The 19,837-nt window shown below is 41.6% G+C and overlaps 2 protein-coding genes across 4 annotated transcripts in view; one reads left to right on the top strand and one right to left on the bottom strand.

The window, feature by feature from the left end:
- The first annotated feature begins 32 nt into the window (after positions 1 to 32).
- pax9 (paired box 9) lies at positions 33 to 11,924 on the top strand. Of its 2 annotated transcripts, none has more exons than XM_080413749.1 (3): positions 33 to 243; positions 1,001 to 1,587; positions 10,183 to 11,924. In XM_080413749.1, exons 1-3 carry the CDS (start codon positions 240 to 242, stop codon positions 10,390 to 10,392), a joined length of 801 nt encoding a protein of 266 aa, XP_080269875.1. In that variant the 5' UTR covers positions 33 to 239; the 3' UTR covers positions 10,393 to 11,924. The 2 variants fall into 2 exon arrangements, with proteins under 2 accessions (XP_080269875.1, XP_080269874.1); XM_080413748.1 differs by having other exon boundaries at positions 44 to 243; positions 1,001 to 1,630.
- A 5,901-nt stretch (positions 11,925 to 17,825) lies between these two features.
- Positions 17,826 to 19,837, bottom strand: part of slc25a21 (solute carrier family 25 member 21) — a 116,924-nt gene continuing 114,912 nt past the window's right edge. For both annotated transcript variants that reach the window (XM_080414014.1, XM_080414015.1), the window contains 2 exons: positions 18,603 to 18,655; positions 17,826 to 18,080 (listed from right to left, as the gene is read on the bottom strand). In XM_080414014.1, the coding sequence (XP_080270140.1) occupies positions 18,019 to 18,080; positions 18,603 to 18,655 (115 nt within the window). In that variant the 3' untranslated portion in view covers positions 17,826 to 18,018. The remainder of the gene's footprint in view (positions 18,081 to 18,602; positions 18,656 to 19,837) is intronic.

Below are 19,837 nucleotides of genomic sequence, written 5' to 3'. Positions count from 1 at the left end.
ACGGGGAAAAGTGTTGGAAGTCCAGCCCATGGTTTCTGCAGATTGAAATGTAAGCCTGTCTCCCAGACCATCAGGAAACAGATCGCGAATTTGTTCCTTCTCGCTCTTTATCGTACCCGTGGCGCACGAGGGGATTTTCTTTGACAGCATTCTGGACACTCGCAACACTGGACACAGGAGCGTACCCACACGGGAGAGGTGACTGCGACACCGCGTTCATCATTTGTGGATATAACGCAATGGGTAAGTTTGACGTTTGATCGTTTTGGGTGTCAGGGGATGGAGGAGAGGAGCGATCGGTGACCGAATATGTGCGGCATTTCCCACCTTGCCGTTGCGTGAAGTTCGACCCGACCATCGGTCGAACTTCATGCAAACGGCAAGGTGGAAAATGCGGCATATTTGTCTCGCACCGTTGCGATTTCCTCACGATGTAATCTAGCTGAAGGAGGAAGGCTGTTACGCATTGTTGAACGAATCAATTATGCTTGAATGTTGGCAATGGCCGCTGTCTATTCAAGCACGCAACAGTAAAACAGTATAGGTTATCCAAAAACACCATAAACTCCAAAATTATACATTGTGAGAAATATATCTGGTTAGATCACCAATACATTGATAAAGACCGTTGTTGTCTAGAGGGTGTTTTTGTTGAAATGTATTTATTTATTAAAAACCCAAAATACTACATGGGCTTTGCTCCTGGTTGACTTCAAAGTATGACGCTCAAGAATATAAGGTTCTTGAGATACCGTGCCAAAAATAATAACAGTAAATAGTAACTCACTTTTTATTAACTTCAGTTTAGCCTATAACAGATATACACTGAAATGTATAAACTGGTCAGTGGTCACCACCTCAAGCGACCATGGCAGACGTAATAAAGTGTAATAATCGCTGTATAGCCTACAAGTATACTGGCAAACTGTAATCGAGGCCTTGGCGTGATGATGGTGTTACATTTTTGTTCTCTTTTGTGTGTTTTTTTTGGTTATACCAGAACCGGCCTTCGGGGAGGTGAACCAGCTGGGTGGTGTTTTCGTCAACGGCCGACCACTACCCAATGCCATCCGGCTCAGGATTGTAGAGCTGGCCCAGCTGGGAATAAGGCCGTGCGACATAAGCAGGCAGCTCCGGGTCTCCCACGGCTGCGTCAGCAAGATCCTAGCTCGGTACAACGAGACCGGCTCTATTCTCCCGGGGGCCATCGGAGGCAGCAAGCCGCGGGTCACCACGCCCACGGTGGTCAAACACATACGGACATACAAGCAGAGAGACCCGGGGATTTTTGCCTGGGAGATTCGGGACAGACTACTCGCCGACGGGGTTTGCGACAAGTTCAATCTGCCATCCGTCAGCTCCATCAGTCGGATCCTCCGCAACAAGATTGGGAATCTGTCCCAGCAGAATCACTACGAGTCGAGCAAGCAGGCTCCTCACCCGCCACCACAGCCCACGTTACCGTACAATCACATATACTCGTATCCATCTCCCATCGGTGCCACGGGGACCAAGGTACCCAACCCTGGCATGCCCACCCTTCCCGGACACATGGCTATGCACAGGATATGGCCTTCCTCGCACTCGGTAACAGATATTCTTGGGATACGGTCGATTACAGAGCAACAAAGTAAGCATGTTGTTGCCTACCTTTGGAAAATAATTGTGTTTTTGGGGTTCTAACAGCGAAAAGGGCATAAAGTAATTTCTAAGGTTTTTGTGCGCATGCTTGCTTTGTGCGTGCGTACATAGTGTGTGTGTGTGTGTGTGTGTGTGTGTGTGTGTGTGTGTGTGTGTGTGTGTGTGTGTGTGTGTGTGTGTGTGTGTGTGTGTGTGTGTGTGTGTGTGTGTGTGTGTGTGTGTGTGTGTGTGTTCTTGCTATGGGTGTGTTGTATGTGCGTTATAACAGTTTTTCAGTACTCGTCTCTTTGTAGACGCTAAACTTTGGCTAAAGTAACCGCTCGAAAGCTGATAGGATGTGTAGGCCTCTACACGGAGTGAGACCAAATAATATCTGACCTCCGGTTTGTTAGTGATGTGAAAGACAAAGTAAGCTAGGAGGCGAGGAGCACTGTAGTTCAAACGTCTTGCATAGAAACAGATGGTTCAGCTTGCAGTAATAATTAAGAAGCGGATGTGGAATATTGGGTGGACAAACCAAAGCAGGGCGCAGTGGCGAGGTGAACGGAATCAGAATTAGGTGTGTGTGCACAGAGTTTGCCATGAACCAGACATTTTGTGTTAGCGCTGTTAACATCAGTGGTGGAAAGTAACTAAGTAGATTTACTTAAGTACAATTTTGAGGTGCTGGAGTATTTCAAATTAGTTATAGTTTTACTTCTATTCCACTACATCTCATACTCTCAGAGTCAAATATTGTACTTTTCACTCCACTACAACTATTAGAAAAGTTACTAGTTACTTTGTAGATTTGGATTAACATAGACTACATATAACCATTTGTAGCCCTATTTAAACTTTAGCTCTTTAAAAATAGCCGATCTACAAGCTCACAACGAAGCGTTGTGAGCTTGTAGATCTGCTATTTTAAAAATACTTGTATACATTTTATAGGCCTACATTTGAAAAGTTGTCAAATGAGACATTCTACATAATGAGTACTTTTGGTACTTTACATTTTGGTACCAATACTTTTATACAAGCAAATTTAGAATTCCGGACTTATACTTGTAACAGAGTATTTCTACATTGTATTGATACTTTGATACTTCCACCACTGCTGCATATTCAAAAGTATGGCTATATACTCTTCGATTTTAAAGGGATTTCAGTCGAGTCTGGTCTATGATAAGCTACTGTTTGCTATAGTGCGGTAAAGATTCATGTTTTAAGGTAATTTTGATCGCATAGATACTAGATACACATATTTGTAGCCTAACATGCAGGTAGCCATAAAACTTCTTCTTGCACTCAATAGCACCGCAACTGTTTTGGAAACAGTGAAACAGGATCCTCCATAAATCACTGTTAATGGTAGACAAGTTGTTGTGAAACCTTTTTTTTCCTGAGACAATGTTTCTTGTGGCAGCAAGGGAAGTGTTGTCAGTCGAGGGCCCGTGCTACTGTCAGGAGATAGACTATAGCCTACCTATAGCTGTGGTTCTCAACCTTTTAAAGGCCGTGACCCCCCCCCAAAATAATCATATTTGAACTGCAGGACCCCCCAGATAAATATTGTGAAAATAGCCGATCTAGCTTGTAGATCAGCTATTTTCAAATGTTTTGCCTCTTTCTTATATTATTTGACAATTCGGCCAATGTTTGACCAGTTTTTATAGTTTGTTGATTACTTTTGATGCTGTAATGGTACTTTTTTTAAGGTATCAAAAAGGTCTTAAAAGTCCTTAAATTGTCACTTCACTGTCATCTGTCATCACCCCCCCCCCCCCCCCCCACAATCATGTGGGGACCCCTTCTGGGGATCCCGAACCATATGTTGAGAACCACTGACCTATAGCATGACAGTGCCTTGCAGAAACATGCCCAGCAGACAGACAGGGAGGCCTCGGCAATTCTATGCAGACTTAACTCGGTCAGTCTAAACAACACATTGTCTCTCAAATGCGAGGCAGATATTTCATGCCGAACAAGAAATGGCAAGGGGAGGAATGTGTTCTCAAAGGCTGCCTTTCTAAACAATTTATGCATTTCCAAATTATTAACAGATGTTTGCGGCAGGTTCGGAAAGCCGAAATAAGTATACCATACACATGACGTGAGATCTCTTTTAGCGTCACAATCATTTCACCAGCCATGTGATTTCATTAAAAAAAACTGAACTTTTATGGCAAACGACAGGTATGAGCGTGCCTATTACCCTGTTAATTGTAAAAATCAGAACTAGGCCTACATGATTTAAATATCATAGGCTATAGGTGTTTTCACTTGCGCACACACACACACACACACACACACACACACACACACACACACACACACACACACACACACACACACACACACACACACACACACACACACACACACACACACACACACACACACACACACACACACACACACACACACACACACACACACACACACTCTCGTAACTAGAGTCTAGTTAGTAAATGGCTGTGGGTGAATTCAGTACTAGAGGCCTATCGAAAAATATATTTTCGAGAAGTAGGAGGAACAAGGATATTAAATAAGACACTCTTGAGTCGCATCAGGTTTCAACACTGGTGGGCTTGCTTTTCCCCATTCTTTAAACGTTGGGAGCCGTGTATAATATAATATCCATCACGCACAAAGGGGGAAACGGTTAAAGTAAATCTAATTTGTCCCCCCACAGGAAGGCGTTTGGTGGGCTAAATGTTCCTGGCTATTACACGAAAGGGTCGTCTTACTGCATTCCGTTCATGAATTGGCCTTCTCAGTTTGATCAGCGCGGCTATATGGGGCGCGCGCACGTTCGCGCACACTGATTTCAGCAGGGATGGAGGCTCTGTTGTTTTGATTTCAGCAGGGATGGAAGCTCTGTTGTTTTGTACGGAAACGATGCTTACTATATTACTTACTATAGAACGTGAACTAGTCAGTCTATTGTTCGTGCGGGAAAATGCCAAATGAGTCAAGCAAAACATGTTAGCTTATATATATGCCCGGTATGTAGAGCTATGGTAGTCTGGCATGCATGGGGTGCAGACCTGGGCCTGTGGATTTGCAAAGATAAATGCATGAGAACTAGAAAGTGTGCAGGTCTTTTCTTTATCTTCTCTGACTTCCCTTATCTTCTGTCTGTCTCTCTTTTGCCCCCAGTTAGTGACAGTCCGTCCTTTCCCAGTGCCAAACTAGAAGAATGGAGCGCTAATAAACAGGACTAATTTTCCTCCAGCAAGCTCTACAATATAGTCAATGGCGTCATTGGCGTGGCATTTAGAACCTGAAGCAAAATACACACAGGTATAACAAAAAGGACATCTCTCATGTAGGGTTCCACTTTCGAGGACTAAATGCTTTAGCATGGAGACCTGGTGTTAAACACGGGCAGTAGAAGAGCCTGGTAATTAAGGCTACGATCCTAATGCCAGGCTTAATGATCTAATAATAAGTATATGGCCTGGAAAATTGTCTCACGATATTAATACATTCCTTCTGCAGTGGATGCATGCACTCAAACTTTGTCATTTGTTCCTGTCTATGTGTGTTGGCTTTGGTCTATGGACTATCCTTCACGACTGCATAAGTGAACATAAGAAATTCTAAATACTTTTTTCATTCTTTATTTTCATACATTTTAACATTTTAATACAAAACTAATTGCAGCCTATTTTGAAGGAATAACCAACAATTCCTAAAGTGAAAGAGTTATTATTTATCTACATAATAAGACATTATGAAAGCCCCCCCCCCCAGCCCCACCCACAACAACGTGTTTATTTTCGGTTTTCTGCTGCATTTCTGTAGGATACGTTTCAGTGCCAACGTCGTAACAATTCCGTTGGCGCCAAAATGCGTCATTTGACTACCAGATTTGTAAAAAATAAAAATAAATTAAAAACGATAATATTTATATGTTCTAAGAGGAGTCCTGTGAAATGGGCTAAATATTTTGAGCGTTGTAAATGTGCACATATTGCTTGCCTAATTCAAATGGCCTATATGGGAAATTAAGCAGAGTCAACATAATTTTATTACCAGCCATTGTCATATCAAAAACTGCTATTAATATAGCTTCCGCATTATTATTATTATTTTTTAAATACAACTGACACGTTTCTGTTCTGTTAAAATAACGAAAACTGGAAATAAATGTATCTTAACCTTGTTGTGTCAGTGTCAGGGGAGGCCTATTTGTTTAATCCAGAAGCTTTTTGATTAGATTTTGAATTAATTTTGATCAGTGGCTACATTTATGTCAGCGGCACATGCCTGTATAAAAAACATCATAAAGGCTATCTAGATTTTGTGAAAACGGCAACAAATGGCGGGCTATGATGACAGCTGTGCGTGTGTGTGTGTGTGCGCGCGCGCGTGTGTGTTAGTGTGACAGTATGCATAGATTCAACTATGAATGCGCGCGTGTGCGAACATCATGTGTTGGCACATTCTTTTTAATTCCCATGGCACGCGATTCCTGATGGAGACAAAACCATTTAAACTATTTCAAGCCGCATATAGTTTGGTTTCTACGCTCATTTTATTTAAAACAACGTAAAGCAACAGATACAGTATTCAGACATTGAGGGCGTGTGAAGCCTTCTTCAAAGTAAGGGCACAAAGACACAACTGAAGACAAACGGTCTCAGTGGTTAGCCTACAAACTATACAGAACAACGAGTTATAGTGAAGCATAAAATGCAGAAAAGAACAACTATAAATTACAGACTGCATTTCACGGCAAAACAAGAATGTTGCAACAACTATTTCTCAAAAAGGCATATAGCCATAAAATCTGGCCCTTTTGCATCAGCCATTTTATCTGCTGCAATGTTGCCTACCTATTAGACCTATTAGCATTAGGCGTATGTGTGCAACATTTGAGAACGTGCGTGCAGAAATAAGTGAGTGGGTGAGACTGAGAGAAAATGACAGACATAAATTCCCAACCCATGTGTTGTATGATATATTGATATTGCTGCTTGTTGTATGACTAGGCTATATCTGATAGCAATTCTTTGACGCAGGTTTCACAAGACATCTACTATCCACACACCCAAACAAGCTTATAAACTAATATACAGCTTATTTTTCTCTATTGCCCTAAACGAGAACGTAGGGTGACGAAAGATGTTCTAGGTCATTTGTGTCTCTTGGCGTGATTTCTAAAGGCCCAATGAGAAGTCGCAAATATAGCCCCAGTCTAAACGCCGAATGGCTGTTTGGCTGTAAGGCCTGTTTCCTAAAAGAGGCACTGCAATCAGATGCGCCCATGGGACTATATCAGACGATCCTCATTTGAAAGAAGAATTGGATCATTAAATTTCGATTCAGGGTTAATGTATGCGCATAAGTCTATGTAAACAGAGCCTGCGGCTCGGAAGTCATTCATAATGCCCACTTTCCGTCCCCGTGTCTCCAAAGGACTGAAAAGATATATATCAGGCAGACACCGTTTAAAATGTGAGTTTTCAAATAAACTAAATTTTTAGCAGATGATTTTAGGTTGCCATTTCCCTAGATTAACATGCTTTAACGCCACATTTAGCTGATCAATAAAACATTAATACATATATATATAATAATTATGGCCACATTTGACATGGTTATACAAAGATTTCTCAGGCGTGGTTTGAGTTTTCCTCGGTCTAATTATGGTCAATCATGCAAGCGTGTTTGTCTTGACATTCAGGTGAACATTCACATTGCCATTAGTTTGTTTGCCGTTACTGCGAGTTTTTAAATCAGGCTTTCATACTATTTGTGACAATTAAGGGACATAGAAATAACTCGATTAACAAAATAATTTCGATTAAATTGAAAAATAACTAGCCTAATGGCAATATAGGCCAAAGATGACATGACCTTGATTACAGGCCGTTCAAAGAATACGCTTAAAAAAGTTATCATATAAAACATGAAATTGTGCTAATAGGCCAACTAATTCCCCAACTCTACTAAACAATCTACACATTTATATCATTTAATTTCTTTCATGAAAACAGCTTAGGGGGTTATTTATTTGAAAATCTATGACTTTGATAAATGATGTAAAACATTTAAAGTCAATTTGGCATTTTGTGGAATAAACTTGCATAATCGGATCAATTTGCACAAACTTCCAAACACACCAACTGACACACATAAACACCCCCAGACAGATGCGTGAACACACACACACACACACACACACACACACACACACACACACACACACACACACACACACACACACACACACACACACACACACACACACACACACACACACACACACACACACACACACACACACACACACACACACACACACACACACACACACACACACACACACACACACACACACACACACACACACACACACACCTTAGCATTGAGCATAATGCCAGCAAATCCTAGTCAAACAGGACAGAGGAACAGAAAAAAAGCATGCAGCTCCACCAGTGATTGTCAGTAGTCATAGACCACCCAGGAATAGAAATTCTGCCCCAATGTTGAAATGCTTTGTTGAATTCCTCCAGTTAAATTTTGTCGCTCCGCCAGCAACGTTAGACCATTCATGGTGAAAGCCTCATGCTTGCCTCATTCTCGATCATATTTCAACTCTTCCTGTCTTTTCACTCCCAATCTCTTGTGACATTTGTATTGCGGTGCGCCGGTGCCCCCAACCCCAACAACCCGACCCTGTCTCCCATCATCTGGCATGGCTCTTTGCCACTTTTGTAGAAAGAACCCTGCATCTCCAGAGAGTCAACTTTTAAGACATTACGATCATAACAATAATATTTAGGAAATTGAAGAGTTATGTTCCAAAACGGCATGTATCAATTTCAGAAGAAGCCTTCACTTGAAAGAGTGACTTGCACTTTCAAATCTCTTAATATATTTATTATTATTATTATTATTATTTTTGACAGGGGCCTTAAGAGAGCCAGTAATTTACGTATTACTCCAATAAGCTTTACTTTCATTTGGCAAGTGCAGATCTGACTGTTTTCAAATTGTGGTATTTTGTAACCAACTCTTAATTTAGAGACTGCACAGCAAACCCCCCCAGTGTTACCATTTAGGTCAATTGAGTCAAATTAACACTGAGGATTTTTGCTACGTGGTTCTGAATCGGGTCTGTGTGTTTAGAGCTGCTCAGCACATGAATGGGTTTCAGGAAAATGTTAAATACATCAAATGACCAAGATTTGAGTAATGAGTAATCAGGAGACAGCAGTGAGATATTCTAGTTCTGTTCTACTTTTTCTTCTTCCACTGCCCTCTCTCCTGCATTCCACTCACCCTTACAGGTATAGCCTACGTTTTCACACTCAGAGTTAAATTTACACTGAGGATTTTACAGTGCACACTGCAGCTACTAAGTCAAGTCGTGTGTGTGTGTGTGTGTGTGTGTGTGTGTGTGTGTGTGTGTGTGTGTGTGTGTGTGTGTGTGTGTGTGTGTGTGTGTGTGTGTGTGTGTGTGTGTGTGTGTGTGTGTGTTTGTTTGTGCGAGCACATACGTCTCACTTCCAAATCACTGTCCAAAGTGTAAACTGTAAATGACACATTAATGATGGGACCTTCAGTCTCGAATGGAAGTGAAGACTTTTCTGTGTGCAATGTGGTTCCTAATTTCCGAACTAGGAAGACAATTCACATTGCGAGGATAAAGGAGCACTTCATTTTCAACCTTATATTCATGTAATTGGTCCTTACTTATAAAATGGTACCATTTTCGTCTGCTCGCTCTGCATCTCAGAGGAGGGCTATGGACAGTTCAGAAACCTACCTACCAGTGACATCATCATGGGGAATTATACACCGGGCGAGGGGTGGGGGTGGGGGGGTATTTTGGTTATGCCCCCCACCACCTCAATTCCTGCTGTGTTACAGCATAAACAGTCCCCTCCGTGTGGGGAAACTACAGCCTCTCTCCTTTTCCTGGAAAGTTAGCATGCCGAAATAGAAACCATTGTTCATCAATACAAAATAAATACAAAGTTTGAAATCTTGTTTGAAATGATCAAATGTGCCTAGCGGTTGATGTCACTGGTTGGCACGTTTCTGAACTGTCCACAGCACTCCTCCTCTGCAGAGCGAGCAGACTGAAATGGTGTCATCTAATGAGCATTAACAAGGACTTACTATATGAAGATTGGTCGAAAATGGGAGAAGTGGGCCTTTAACTGAACTTGGTCCCAAAACCAAGTATCTTCTCAAAGCAGAATGTCAGAGAGTCTGACACAAAGTACCAGATAAGCCCTTAAAGGGATAGTTCACCCAAAAAAATACTTATTTTCTATCGATTAGTCACCCCATGGAGACTTGAATTCATGGAGATTTTTTTGTTTTCGTCTCATTCATTAGCCAATAATTTGATGACCGGCGGAAAGATGCTAATGTCTACGTTAGGAGACTCAAAGTTGACACTTTGAGCCGCCGCTGATGATCAAATTATTGGCTTAGGAATGCGACAAAAACAAAAAAATCCCTTTAAACAATTTCTTTAGAGATTCACAGTAGAGCTACACTCGCTAACAAACTCTCTCTTCCTTCGGTATATAGACGCTGAGTGGATTGCCCACAGTGAACAGCTATGTCACAGCTCCCAGCATCCCTCCTTACCACCCTCCCACCCAAGTGTCGCCCTACATGGGGTACAGCGGCACCACGTCGGCCTATGTGACCGGGGCCACATGGCCGCCAGCCAGTGGCAGTGCTCTATCTCCCCACAGCTGTGACATCACCTTCAGGAGCAGGACAGCCAAGCCGTGACGCCTTTCCACCCCGTCACGGCCTCATGCACTGTATAAGTCTTTGACAACACCGACAGACAAGAGACAGGACACGGGGGGAGAAAGAAAGTGAGAGGGAGAAAGGGGTGGAGAAAGGCCAGGGGGGGGCGGATGGCTCAGGTCTGTCCGCTTCTGGCCTGAAATCACCTCATCACCACCATCATCATCATCTCCTCGGTATACGCCCATGAAGGACCTATACAGCAGTGGTTCTCAAAGGGGAACGCAGGGACTCTCAGGGTTCCTTTAGGGGGGTCTAAATGTACCCTTGCAGATCTGTAACTCTGATTGCAGGTCTGTAACTCCATTTACCAAATGGACCCGTCAGGGTCCATTTGGTTCCATTTGTAAACTGTCAGAGTTAAAGGGGTATTTTTCCCCACGGTTTTCGTACTTTTTCTATGATGTTATGATATCATAGGATGAATGCTACAGTAGAAAAATGTCATAACTCCATCCCGGGTCCACCACAGCTAAAAACGCACGCCTATGGTCCTAGACGAGATTTCGTGAAATCTCGTCTAGCGAGACTTCTGGTGGGGGCGCATTCAAGACAATCACGTTGCATAGTGTTCTGTCACTATGAACGTCAGATCTCACCAAAAAACAAACCAAAAAAAAAAGCTATTAAAATACGCGATTTAGTGCAAGGACCATAGGCGCACGTTTTTAGCTGTGGCGGACCCGGGATGGAGTTACGGATTTTTAGAAAAGGTAAGAAAAACGTGGGGGAAAATTCCCCTTTAAGGGGAGACCTTGAAATGTTAACGTTTGAGAACCATTGACCTATACAGTACCAAGTTACCCATGTTTGTGGTGGTCTCAAACCACACGCTCCATAGGCCCATATGTGAGAATATGACACCAGATAAACAAGGCCCAAACTGGGGACGGACCAGTCCTTTCATATCAAGTAAAGAACGGCTCTGTTGTGTGTCCAAAGAAGAGCTTATAGGAGGACGGGTGTATTGAAGGACTGACATGAATGCTACTATGATGAGGACATTTTGCCATCCATCTTCTTAATTTTCTCTCAATTTCATTACTGCACACATTATGCAAATGTCTTTGGGGGAAAACAGTGGTAATGTATGACTTCATGAATAAGCCATCACAGAAGCGGGAGAAGTTTGCATTTAAGTGTTTTCAGGGTGCTTATAAATTGTTAGTTTTATTTTTATTTTTTATGTTTGTATGCTTTTTGGTTTTATGTTTTTGATAAAAGTAACTGTCTTATGGAGCATTGTTTTTCCCCACTTCTCAAAAAAAAAGTAGCCAGTTCAAGAGCTCCCATAAGAGAAGTTCATGTTTATTTATTAGACTAAAGGTACGTTGAACGAAGTGCAATTAGCCTCACAGACAGCAGCACGGGATTCCCCACGTGCACATTTAGACACAATTGGCATTTGGTCTTATGTTTGAGTCGATAGCGTTAACATATAAGCTGCACAGTTCCAAATGTTGCACAATGAAATTGAATGTATCTTATTAAATTGTTTTGATGTTACTGAGCTTTCTGAACCACTGACCGTTTTCTGGGGAAATCATTAGCATCTTTAACCATTTTAAAGTGTGACGGTGGCAAGGTGAAAGACGTCAAACATGTTTTAGAAAGAATATTTGCTTCCTTTATTGCAACATATTGCCTACACGCCAGTCGCCAGCTGCCCTTTTTACACTGGCAGGAAATAGCATCACGTGTAGGCTAATATTTGCAAACAAACAGTGGTGGAAAAGTACTCTTAGATTTTTTACTTAAGTAAAAGTATCAATACTGCAATGTAGAAAAACTCCTAATATAAGTAGTCCGGAATTCAAAATTTACTTGAGCAAAAGTACAAAAGTATTGCCATAAAAAATGTAGGCTACTTAAAGTAGCCTACCAAAAGTAAAAGTACTCATTATGCAGAAGGTCCCATTTCACAAGTTTTCAAATGAAATGTATAAAAAAATATATCTACAATACAATACAGTACAATATTTGCCTCCAAGATGTACTAGTGGAGTAGAAGTAAAAGCACTGTAAATTGGAAATAGACACGTAAAGTAAAAAAAACTACCTCATAATGTTACTTATAAGTACAGTACTTGAGTAAATGTACTTAGTTACTTACTTAACACCACTGCAAACAAACCACACAAAGTCGACTTACCAGCGAAAGCGTGGCAGCCTAATTTAAGCTTTCTTTCCAAAAAATATGATGTGCTTGCTCGTAGAATATACACGACAAATGTTAGTCTCACTTCCACACGTCACGGCCTGCTACTGCTAGCCAAATGCATTGCTAACACTTTGGGAAAGAAGGACAGAGCCTGTTTGACATGGTCGGCTGCGCCTTGTGGTGGTGGTACAGGCCTAATTGACACCAGATAGAAGCAGTGGTGGAAAAAGTACTCAAATGTTTAACTTACGTAAAAGTATCAATACTGCAATGTAGAAATACTCTGTTACTAGTAAAAGTCTGGAATTCAAAATGTACTTGAGTAAAAGTATAAAAGTATTGGCATCAAAATGTACTTAGAGTACCAAAAGTAAAAGTACTCATTATGCAGATTGAGCACTTGAGTGCTATTTTCAAATGGCCAAAATGTACATAGGGTTGAAGTGGATGTATGTTTTGTAATAATAATCAAAATCTACAAAGTAACTATAGTAACTAAAGTTTTCAAATAATTGTAGCAGAGTAAAAGTACAATATTTGCCTCTGAGATGTAGTGGAGTAGAAGTAAAAGTACTGAAAATTGGAAATACTCAAGAAAAGTAAAAAAAAAAACTTGAGTACATGTACTGTACCTTGGTTACTTTCCACCAGAAGAATGCCTAATGGGGAGTGAAGAAAAAAATCAGACAAATAGTCTCATTTTATTAAAACGTCAAGGCCTTTGTGCCTTAATTCTGACTTTTAAGTCGGGCCAAAATTGGTAAGAATTCTCACCAATTTATAAAACGAATGAATTAATAGGCCTAACGTACAGCAGAAATTTCAGAAATACCAAACTTTAATTCGGATACATAATTTCATACAGCCTATCCTAGACGCCCACTTTTCAGAAAATAGCAGGCAGGGGAATATAAATAATATAGAGGCTAATAATATGCTACCTCTATCTTGTCATTGTTAATGAAACGAAAGCCTTATGGCATGAATATGAATTTAGCAAGAAGCACAGGGCTGAGGGCTCATGGCATGATTTCTTTGTAAAGTGGCATGCAGCAGACCACTTTACAAATCACGACAATAATAAAATAGCCCCACAATATATTAATGACTACTTTAAAATCAGGCTTTTTTTTTGTAGTCCTAAAACGCACAAACTGCATGGGGCCCATGCATTGCATTTATAATTTAATAAAACTAACCTGCAGTTAATTTACATAGTAGACCTATTATCCACCGGGCGAGGGGTGGGGGTGGGGGGGTATTTTGGTTATGACCCCCACCCATCACCTCAATTCCTGCTGTGTTACAGCATAAACAGTCCCCTCCGTGTGACAGTGTAAACAGTGGGGCTGATTTGACTGTGAAAGCGCTCTCCCCCGCATCCAGTCAGTGGTCACGGACCGTTGCTCAGGGATCCTAGTGTTTCTTTGACCGTACATGAACCACATCATAGGGACGTGCTGATCATACGCTCGCCGTACCAGCCAACCCTCCCGTCACGTTTAAGTAAATCAGTGGTTCTCAACATGTGGGTCGGGACCCCCAGGGGGTTAAGGACTTTTAAGACCTTTTTAATAAAAAAAAGAAATTAAATAAAAAAAGACCATTCCATCAAAAGTAATCAACAAACTATTCCAAATATAAAAAATATCAAACATTGGCCAAATTGTCAAATAATATAAGACAGAAGCAAAACATTTTTTTGGGGGGGCAGGGGTCCCCAGTTCAAATATGATTATTTTGGGGGGTCGCGGCCTGAAAAAGGTTGAGAACCACTGAAGTAAGTGATAGTTGCCAACAACTCTCCATGATGCATGGTGGCAGTTCTTATGGCCAAGTGACCAAGGTGTCTTTATTATAGTAGCCTAAGTAGGCTAGTAAGTAGCCTACTACTGCTATCTCTGGATATAGGCCTGTCATCAGTTGTGGACAAAGTACTCAACCCCAGTTGTAACCGAGTCAAAGTATAGATAGTCCTGGTCAAATATTACTCAACTAACTACAAGTACAAAGTTCCTCTGTTTGTACTTTAAAGCAGTGGAATAAAAAATACGGTAGACTGCAAAAGTAGGCTCCTTGCTTTTTAAAATTCTTAAGTATTCGAATAATATCAATGCATTGCTGTATTAAAATTCAGACAAAAAGAATGAAAGGTTTTCCAGACTTTTTTCAAAAATATCAACAAGAATGAAAATAGCAGATCTACAAGCACACAGTGCCTTGCATCGTGAGCTTGTAGATCTGCTATTTTTTCCATTATATTTAACATAGGGCTTAAGCGGTTAATTAATAATGTAGGCCTACTTTTTCCCCTTCCTAGAAATGTAGTGTTGTCAAAAGTACAATATTTGTCTTTGAAATGCAGTGGAGTGAAAGCCATAAGTATAATTTTTTACTAAAGCACTATACTTAAGTAAATGTACTTCATTACTGTTTAGTCCACCACTGTCTGCAAGTGGCCAAGGTGTCTCTCTATTATAGCCAAGGCTCGTTTAATTTAAGTCACACAGCGATATTAAAATGTACAGGATTTTCTGCACGGAGCCCAGCGTTTTAAAGGAACTTGAACCATGTGTTGCAGTGGGAGAAAGACTTTCTCGAAAACGTATAGTGTACCCAATCTGTGTTCCTGTGTAGTCTAATGTAAGTGAACCTTATGGAAGTGAGGTCTACTGGCATCGTTTTAAAAATAGGGGCAAACACGTGTTTATAATTAATGATGTTGAGTCTGACTTCAATGTCATATGGTTATCTTTACTTCTCCACATGCAATCAGAAGCGAGACAGTGCTTTTTCAGAGTAACACTGAACAGGGTACATAACACTACTGCAATACACTATGCTTTATGTATGTTCTTGCTCACTGGAGGAGTTTAAGGAGAAGCTGACAACAGCCAGATTATTTTCCCAATGCCTTAAAACAGCAGCTTTAAGCACAGGTGAGTAAAACCCATTTTTTAGAAAAAGAAAAAACAAAATGTGCTCACAGCTTGTCTGGCTCGTGGCTCCTTGTCTGCTACTGTGGTGTGTGTGTGTGTGCCTTCCATGTCTAATCATGCCAATACGAACCACTGCCTTCACCAGACCTATACAGTATTAATGCATATTAATCATTAAGTTTCACCCTGGCTCCATAGGAAAAGACAGGTCCAGCCACGTCCTGATTGCATGCCTGTCAGACTGGAGCCAAGGAATGGAAATGTTGAAGTAGACCTATAAGGGCGAGGATGAGGAATATGTGGGATAGGGGTGCAAAAAACGAGTAAGAAAGGGGGTGACGGAGAACAAGGTTGCCGAAGATTTATGGTCAGCATGGTGTGCAAAGAATTCAGGTGAAGGGTGGTCGCTGTTACTACGCAATACATGTTACACACGCTACAAGTTGTCAAGACCCAAACAAACGTATGCATTCAGCACTCCCGTACAGAGAGTGCAGGTTAAAACGTTTACAATTCCTTCAATCAGCAAGTCACAGTTGTTCGTCTATCAGCACCAGGCCTCCGGGCAAAAAACCCAGGAGTCTTTTCCATTTTGGCAGAGGGCAACTCCTCTCACTTTAATGACAAGTGTCAAATGAAAACCTGACTCAGTATGACCCATGACTGCCAGAGAAGCTTAAGATGGGTTCACTAACAGTTTACATTGTAATGGCCTTATTCCATTAACCTGTTCATTAACCCATGACAAACATATTGGAAGTACACCATCTAAATCTCTTATGCAGAATATATTCATTATTATTATCAGCATGGGACAACACAATATAAGCACATCAGATTGTACAATAGCATAATTGGGTAGTTACGAAACTATATCGTATATAGTATATATATAGGATTGATAAACAGATTAATGAATTAAAATAAGTCAGTGAAGTCAAGTGTTTATGCGGAGCATCCACTACCCCTGAGGTTGAGCAACAGGTGTGTGTGTGTGTGTAGGGGGGGGTGTGTGTGTAGGGGGTGTATGTGTTGGTGTAAGAGATAGATCAGTTCAGGGAGTGTATGCTTGTGCAGTAACCTCCATTCCTCAGTCACATTTGAATTTCTCGGGGCTTGTTGTTTTAGCTTGCAGTCAGCTATGCTGAAGCACTGACTCATCTCTACAGGGAGAGCAAGAAGACTGACACGCCGTTGGCCAACGCTGCCACAATGGCTGACAGGTTCTCAAACAACAGTGGGTTCTAATGGTGTGGGGTAAGGTGGAGTGGGGTGGGTTGAAGAAGAGGTAAAGTAGATGGAAGTGGCGTGCCTCTATTGTAGCACTTCTGCAATCTAGAAATACTTCTCCCATTCAATGCATGGCACACATGTAACACGAAAGCTGACAAACACATATCACGGACACCTGTGTGCAGTATTTAGGCCTATGCTCAAGCAAGCACATTTAAACATATACGCGCGTACACACACACACACACACACACACACACACACACACACACACACACACACACACACACACACACACACACACACACACACACACACACACACACACACACACACACACACACACACACACACACACACACACACAAACTATGGCGGGGGGTACATTTGCTTTTAATTTGGTTACCAATAAAGTGAAAAATACAGTATAGATTTTTTTCTCTAAATAAAGCAATTTTTGCTTTTTGTTTTGCTAACATAAGGTGACACAATTTGAACATGGTGACATGACATGTAAGATTAACACACTTTCTATGATATGTCAAATCAACAATCCAATTGCCTTCCTATTTGTACTGACAGTATAAAAATGTAAAGTATGTATTAAATGACAAATGACTTTGAAAAATATATCTTTCACACAGATAAACAAGGAAATAGATGATGATCCATTGTGTTCAACTGGACACAATACAGTTGTTGTGCTGGTGGTGATAGGGTTCCAGGGGTCCAGTATCATCTAAGTGCATCTTTATTGTCTAATCACTTATTTTGTTTGTCAAGTGAAACCTAACCAAACCCCCACAGAACCGATTAAAAAACCCTTGCACATTTTAAAAAGTACAGTAAATGAAAAATATACAGGTTTTTTCTTTTAAGTATATTGAGTTCTTTTTTTCATTTAGATTAAGACTAGTTTCCCCAACAGCAATGTTGGTTAAACTTTGGAATTCATGTCAATATTCTACACACTCAAGAGTTAAATGAACACTCCAGATTTTGCACGAGTGGGTATGATTGGCACAATCAAATGTGTGTGTGTGTGTGTGTGTGTGTGTGTGTGTGTGTGTGTGTGTGTGTGTGTGTGTGTGTGTGTGTGTGTGTGTGTGTGTGTGTGTGTGTGTGTGTGTGTGTGTGTGTGTGTGTGTGTGTGTGTGTGTGTGCGCGTGTGTGTGTGTGTGTACTACATGCACTGTCCATAATGGCATTGTGCATTGATAGTAGATAAAACATTCTTTGGACTCATGTGACACTTTGGTAGAGCGGGTGGAGCTACCAATTCTGCTGCAGCCATCCAGACACATATTCATAAACCAGCAGCATCACAGCTCCACCTGTGTCCACGGGAGAGATAGATTAGATAGTGATGTGATTAGAAGAGTGTGATGGTTTCCCATCACACTCTTCTTTACAGAGAGTCTACAATCAAGCAAAGTTCTGGGTCAAATAGTATTTACAGTGAAGAACTCTCAGAGTTTTGTTTTAAATCACCGGATGTTTTTTGTGATATCAACACTGTCTTATTATATATCCTATCCTATTATTATGAGAGACTAAGCCCCACCTATTTGGCTCAGGTGTGGCTTAAAACAAACCACAGAAATGATCTGCAAATATTATTTGGCCCAGGGCTTCTTTAGTAGTGAAGGGATTTTGGGAATCCCAGCCCAGACTAATTAATGGAGATTTTCCGTTTGCCAAAATAATGATTTAAAATTGCCCTCCAATTACAAAACAATTATTCAGACAATATCAAGACAAAGTAATTATGACCAATCTCAGCCACCTGCGTCATGCCACCCAATATGACTATTTTAATATCAGCATGAGGGCCAAATGAATGTTGTTCACTTTACCTGGTCCAAGCCTCATTATCTTTGGAACTAATCCCTTGTACAACGCCAAGTATCTGCAGAAGGGAGAAACATGATGTTAAATGATGTAACTGTACTACAAACTGGAATTCAGTATGGCAGTATCAGGGGAGATAGAGGTATATGGTTACGCGTGTGTGCGTGTGTGTGCGTGTATGCGTGCGTGCGTGCGTGTGTGTGTAAGTGCATGTATATGTGTACACTGTGTGCCTGTCTATATAAATGTGTGAGTATGTGTATGGTGGCACAACTGGGGTGTGTGTGGAGGCAACTGCCTGCTTGTCTGCCTGGCGGCCTGCCTGTCTCTCACCCCAGCCAGGTACAGAGCGAGGCCTAATGGCCAGTGGCGGAGGGTACCTGCCCCTTAATGTGTTCAAGGTGATCAGTGGCTGGCCGCCGCCGCCTCACGCTCCCCATCCCACTGCCTGCCCCCGCCACTGGTGGCGTTAATAAGGCTCGACCCACTTCCTCCCTGGCTCTCTGTCTGATTAGATTGACCCGCGGAGCGCCGCGCGGCTCGTTAGGGCCTGCTTAACGACGTCTCCCATAGGGACCACTAATTAGCTGCGACTGTGTTGTGTTAGAGCAGGGGGACTGGATGTGGCGGAGGGGGCACCCCCTCTCTGCACCCCTGGAAAGACGGGGCTTCGGTGCCATTTCTGTGGAGCAAGGCCCCTAGGCTCTTGTGTCCACTAACGACAAACATCTCATTGGCCCACATCTAGTGTGTGTGCACTCCCAGCTCTTATTTCCTTGTCTAGAAATTATTTATCATGCATGATTAGTCTAGGGTCAAAGGAGTCTTTTGTTGCATATCTGATGCTCACACCATTTACTACTGGAGGTATGGCTAGATACGTTTGTATACTATACGTAAAAACTGATGCGACAGATGGCAGATTCCCATATTGCATTAAATCCTAGAAAATAATAATAGTCCAGTCATTGGCCGTTTTGTGATGATATATTCACTAATCTAGTCCTTTTCAATGGATCACAGAGGCTTGGCGGCCAGCTTCTGTACGCAAGCACTTCTGCTGTAGGCAGGGGAAGTAAACGCTTGCCAACAGCCAAGTGATGGTAAACACTGGCTGGCTGTGGCTGGTACATTTGTGTACTTCTCCAGTAGACAACCACCATTTTAGAATAATTTCTCTGTTTGTCTGCTGAAGTGGGGGATTCTCAGAGAATTACAGAGAATATGGGTCCAATAATTT

This window comes from Gymnoscopelus braueri (genome assembly GCF_963280865.1).
Source record: "Gymnoscopelus braueri genome assembly, chromosome: 19".
Taxonomy (NCBI): domain Eukaryota; kingdom Metazoa; phylum Chordata; class Actinopteri; order Myctophiformes; family Myctophidae; genus Gymnoscopelus; species Gymnoscopelus braueri.
The sequence above is the reverse complement of the archived record's forward strand: the minus strand, read 5'-3'. Positions and strand labels throughout refer to the sequence as shown.